This window comes from Rhinopithecus roxellana, chromosome 15 (assembly GCF_007565055.1).
Source record: "Rhinopithecus roxellana isolate Shanxi Qingling chromosome 15, ASM756505v1, whole genome shotgun sequence".
Classification (NCBI taxonomy): Eukaryota; Metazoa; Chordata; class Mammalia; order Primates; family Cercopithecidae; genus Rhinopithecus; species Rhinopithecus roxellana.
In genome coordinates this window covers 122,683,633-122,689,527 of record NC_044563.1, presented here as the reverse complement: position 1 = coordinate 122,689,527, position 5,895 = coordinate 122,683,633, and the positions used below count along the sequence as shown (strand labels likewise).

Genomic DNA, 5,895 nt, shown 5'->3' with positions numbered 1-5,895 from the left:
GCTGGGGGAGGCAGGCGGATGGGAAAGTGGGAGATGTTGAACAAAGGGTACAATATTTCAGTTAGATTGGAGAAATAAGCTGCAGTAATATCTTGCACAGAATGATAACTATAATAAATAACACTATGCTGTATATTGATTTGTTTTAAATATAGAAGAAGGGTCTCTCTCTGTTATCCAGGCTAGAGGGCAGTGGCACGATCATAGCTCACTGCAGCCTCAAACTCCTGGGCTAAAATGATCCTCCCACCTCAGTATCCCAAGTAGCTGGGACTATAGGTGCATACCACCATGCCCAGGTAATTTATAAAATTTTTATTTCGGAGAGATGAGGATCTTGTTATGTTGCCCAGGCTGGTCTTGAATTCCTGGCTCAAGTAATATTCCCACCTCAGACTTCCAAGATGTTGGTATTCCAGGCATAAGCCACCACACCGAGCCTTGCATTGTATATTTCAAAATTACAAAAAATGAACTTTAAATGTTTTCACTACAAAAACAAGTAAGTAGGTGAGATGGATCTGTCAGTGTGATTTAATCATTCCATAATATAAACATTTATCAAAACATCATGTTGTACTGCATACATATATATAAAATTATTATTGTCAATCACAATTTTTTTTAAAAGAGACAGCAAGCCTAAGGATGAGGCAGGTACTGAGAAAAATCACAGAGAAACAAGACCAGATGCTGATCAACTCTAGATTTTACAGTAATGTGAGTAAATGAATTCCAGTATTGTTTAAGTCAGTGTGTTCTGAGGTATCTGATATTTGTAACTAAAGTCATCCTAAATTAGAGAAAAAATAATCAAGAACTAGATCATGAAGGACCCTTTAAACATGTTAAGACTTTTGACTTAAAGAGACTAGGAAGCCACTGAAAAGTCTTATACAGAGTAGTAGCATGACTGTTGGCCTTAATAAACTTTGACTTTCATCAAAGGGAAGATGATAATCTGAATTTTATAGTTTGGTTTAGTACTTCCTAAAGGAACTCTGAAGAAGAATTCTATAAGTGAATTGATAACATGTTTGTCCATGCATCAATAACAAGTTTTTGCTAACAACTCTCCTACCTAAACAGTATTTATAAACACTGCCATATCTTTCCTCTTACTTATTAACAACACCAACTCAGTTACTAAATAGCAATTATCAGGAAGTTCTTATGGGAAGTTCTCTGCTGCACCCAAATTGTAGAGTCAAGAGTCCTGGAGAACTAAAAACAGCTTTGGTCCTATTGTCAAGGTGGTTTGATTGTGACAAAGATTCTACTGGTGTCATCCTTGAAACGTTTCTTTCCCTTACTCCCCAAGAGTTTTGTTTATTCTATTTCCAAAATGTGTATTTAATCCATGCACTGAACTTGGTCTCCACTGTTACTTCTTTAAGGAAAACTACCATCAGGAATGTAAACTATTGAAAATATGCCCTCATTGGTGCTCCATTCCCATACCCACCGGCAGCCAGCATGAGCACTCTAGTGACGGTTTTCTCCTAATGAAAACTTTTCAATGGTCTCCCAGTGAGCTCAAGATCAAAATCAGAATTCTTAATATGATTTCAAGGATGCTCTAGGATCTGTGCTTTCCTGTGTCTCAGCTTCATATCAGCCAAAGTCATCTTCAGCACTCTCTCCAGCACTCATCATGTGTACAGTCCAGGACTTCTCTTTGCTCTACAGACCCACCACATGTCTCCTCTAAGGACCTGGCGTTAGGGCCCCTGCCTAGCTTCTCTTTGGCCTCCTCCATATTTAGCAAATAATTTTTCTGGATTCAGGTCAATGTAACTTTACCAAGGAGATGTCTTCTAATCACTTTGCTATATTAAGTCCACATGTTACCTGCTTTCATAGCACTCCATGCTTCACCTTCACGTCCTTTTCACAGTAGCTATATATTTATTTGAGTAACTATAAGTTAATGTCTATCTCTCTCGCTTAACTGTTAACTCCATAAAGTTTCATGGATATGTGATTCTTTATTTAATCCCAGAACCTAGCATAGGTCCTAGCACATAATAAGCATTTAATATAAATGAATCCATACACAAATAACTCAGCATGACTCTGTTTGTAATACAAATTTAGCCACGCCTCCGTAGGTGTTTCTTTTGCCATTCACAAGGTCATTTGCTGAAGAAAAAAGTCTTCAACCGAGCTCTACCATTCATTAGTCATGTGATTGTAAAGCAAGTCACTTATCTCTGTATTTATTCATCTTTACTCAGTTTTCTCCTCTATAATCATAGGTACCAGACTGGGTTTTTTGTTTGTTTGTTTTTAGACGGAGTCTCGCTGTCTCCCAGGCTGGAGTGCAGTGGCTGGATTTCGGCTCACTGTAAGCTCCGCCTCCTGGGTTCACACCATTCTCCTGCCTCAGCCTCCCAAGTTGCTGGGACTACAGGCACCCACCACCGTGCCCGGCTAATTTTTTGTATTTTTGGTAGAGATGGGGTTTCACTGTGTTAGCCAGGATGTTCTCGATCTCCTGACCTCGTGATCCACCCACCTCGGCCTCGCAAAGTGCTGGGATTACAGGCTTGAGCCACCGCGCCCGACCTTGGGGTTTTTTTTTTTTTTTTTTTTTTTTTTTTTTTTTTTTTTTTTTTTAACTCTTGTGAATTGTACAAGTTCTTTAAAAGTTGGTACATTTTTGCTTTTTTTGCTGCGTCTACTGCAAGAATGAAGACAATTCTCAGCAATCAGACTGTCGACATTCCAGAAAATGTCGACATTACTCTGAAGGGACGCACAGTTATCGTGAAGGGCCCCAGAGGAACCCTGCGGAGGGACTTCAATCACATCAATGTAGAACTCAGTCTTCTTGGAAAGAAAAAAAAGAGGCTTCGGGTTGACAAATGGTGGGGTAACAGAAAGGAACTGGCTACCGTTCGGACTATTTGTAGTCATGTACAGAACATGATCAAGGGTGTTACGCTGGGCTTCCGTTACAAGATGAGGTCTGTGTATGCTCACTTCCCCATCAACGTCGTAATCCAGGAGAATGGGTCTCTTGTTGAAATCCGAAATTTCTTGGGTGAAAAATACATCCGCAGGGTTCGGATGAGACCAGGTGTTGCTTGTTCAGTATCTCAAGCCCAGAAAGATGAATTAATCCTTGAAGGAAATGACATTGAACTTGTTTCAAATTCAGCGGCTTTGATTCAGCAAGCCACAACAGTTAAAAATAAGGATATCAGGAAATTTTTGGATGGTATCTATGTCTCTGAAAAAGGAACTGTTCAGCAGGCTGATGAATAAGATCTAAGAGTTATCCAGCTACAGAAAGAAGATGCCAGATGACTCCTAAGACCTACTTGTGATATTTAAATGATGCAATAAAAGACCTGTTGATTTGGAAAAAAAAAAAAAAAAAAAAAAAGTTGGTACATTTTTGCCCTTCTTTAATCACCAGAAGAATAAATTGCTTGCTTTCATTTGATAACAAGTTAACAACTGAACATCACAAAATGTATCTGACAGAAGTCATTTGCATCTTTTCCTTACTTCTTACTCTCCTTGGCATTTTTCTTAAGTAAGAGATTTGCCCAAAATGCATATATGTTGGAATAAGTCTATGTTACCATGGCAATAACCAGAAATAAAAGCAATGTAAAAAAAAAAAAAGTGTTACAGCCTTTCGATTACAGTCAGGAATGAGATCTAAGGAGAATATCTTCAAAATTAAAAACCTTCCCAAAGTAGAATCAACATTTCTAATACAATAATGTTTTTGCATGCAGTCTACCTTTTTCATCCTGACTGTTGACAATCAGCCAGAATTTCAGTAAATAATCGGGAGTCATTCAAAAATATTTGTATAAAGAACATATAAACAAAGTATGCTCTGTGAGGACTCTTCCTGCTCAAACTGGGATGGGAGAGTCTCCCACCCAGAAAGAGGCACTTCCTCTTCTGCTTTACTGATGCTCTTTAAAGGTTTCAGGAGAATGAAGGCTCAGGGCTACTAGCAGCTGCTGACCTCATGCCTCATGCTGAAAGCAAGGTCATAAACCAAGTTAGACATGTTTTTAGTCCCTCTCTTTTCTCTTAGAGTTAAAGAAAGAGTGGGCCAATCTAAATGCTCAGTGCCAAATCCTAGGCTTTAATGAGGTTTGATGATGTGCCAAAACACTGCTAACAACAGAACATACCATGACGATTAAGACATGGCTCTGCCTTTAAGGAGCACAGAGTCTGATGTGCAGCAGAATCATTTATGACATAGCAGAGGACAGAACAGGGCAGAGGGATACACAGAGTGATTAATGTAGCACACAAAAAGGGGTAAGGAAAGAAGGGCAGGGAATTTTTCATAGAAAAATCAATGTTTTGTTGGAATCTTGCAGTACAAGTAGGATTTGCCTAGAAAAAAGGAAGTGGAAGCAGGAGTAACATTGATGACATTTAACAGCCTGCACAACCTGGGCATTGACTGATTAAGTCTTTACTCTGGAGCAGGGTCTTGAAACCCCCCTCCCACCAAGACAGGTGTCTGATTTGTTAGACTTGCAGGGAGGGAGCAAAAATTCCTGTAGAAAAAGACACAGTTGTGATAATTGATATATTTGTATAAAAGCATTTTGATATTTTAACAACCAGTGTATCTGTGCTCATGTGTGTTCACTAAATATCTACCCTGATGTGGGGGAGAAACTTATAGACAGCCAAAACGATCTGCACAAAACACAGGGTGCCAAGAGACCATGGAGAGTCTCAAGCTGCTCCAAGTTTAAACCCTGCAGAACTGAGACCAAAGAAGATGATGCTGAGGAGACAGGCAGAGGCCAGTTCCTGAACAATCTTTTTCCCCAGACTAGATCATCAAACTGTTTTCAGTTGATGGTAAGACACAGAAGACTTTAATGCAGGCTAGTGAAGTGGTTAGAGTCATATTTTAGAAAGATCACTTTGGCCTTAGAATGAGGATGAAATTTGTGAGGAGAAATGTTCGAAAGCAAGAAGACACAGTAAACAAATAAACAAAGACACAGTAAAGAAGACATCTGTTTCTAGCAGCAGGGCAGAGGAGATTCTCTGAAAGCCCCTCCTGCTCTGATACAACTAGAAACTGGATAAAATGACTAGGATCACAAGATAGAAAGGAAAATTGACAAAAAATAAAAGACAGAGAAGACAGCAAACTGAAAAGAGTCAGGAGCAGGGAGCTTTCTGAAAGCAAAAGCTGATAACCAGCTCTGTAATCTACAGACCAAGTACAGGTCCAGTCCCAGTTCACAGAGATGAACCTAAGACCTGCAGTGAGTGGGGTAGGCGTGCATTAAAGCACCGCAGTATGGACAACATGCCCAATTGTCCCTATAATCTATCATTTTTTCCTTATCTATTTGAGGCTACTTATTTAAAAATTATATGTTTAATATGGTGATATCTTCCTGTTGAGGGGAATCCTGTATAAATTATATAGAAAATTTTTAAATTGTTTATTTCCCCGAAATCTAACTTGTCTGCTATTAATATAGTAACTGAATTTTTATTTGGTAGTATTTGTCTATTATATTTTATTTTCTTCCTTTTGCTTTCAGTTTCTTTGCATCTTTATGTTTATTTCTTAAGTAGAACAGAGCTACTTATTTTAAAAATCTGTATGAATCTTTCTACTTAAACTAGTGATCATAGTCTTCTTGTACTTACTGTAATTAGTGACATATTTGGATTTTTTTTACTGTCTTGGCTAGCATTTCCTATTTTCCTTGTTGTTTATGTTTCTCTTCTTCACTTTCTTGCCTTTATTGGAATAATTTAAGTGTATTTCTGTTTCATTTCATATTTAATTTTTTTCCTCTACTGATCTGGAAGTGGTACTGGTTGTTTCCTCTACTGTTTTGAATAATTGTCTAACTATTATTTTAGTTACCCTTTGTG

At 38.3% G+C, this 5,895-nt stretch overlaps 1 protein-coding gene across 1 annotated transcript; it reads left to right on the top strand.

Moving 5' to 3' along the window:
* Positions 1-2,665: 2,665 nt before the first annotated feature.
* Positions 2,666-3,391, top strand: LOC115893570 (60S ribosomal protein L9). The gene has a single exon (XM_030917957.1). It carries the CDS (start codon positions 2,692-2,694, stop codon positions 3,268-3,270), a length of 579 nt encoding a protein of 192 aa, XP_030773817.1. The 5' UTR covers positions 2,666-2,691; the 3' UTR covers positions 3,271-3,391.
* The last annotated feature ends 2,504 nt before the right edge of the window (positions 3,392-5,895 follow it).

Coding starts and splice junctions, on each gene's coding strand:
- LOC115893570 (XM_030917957.1), top strand. CDS start 2,692: ATGAAGACAATTCTCAGCAATCAGACTGTCGACATTCCAGAAAATGTC.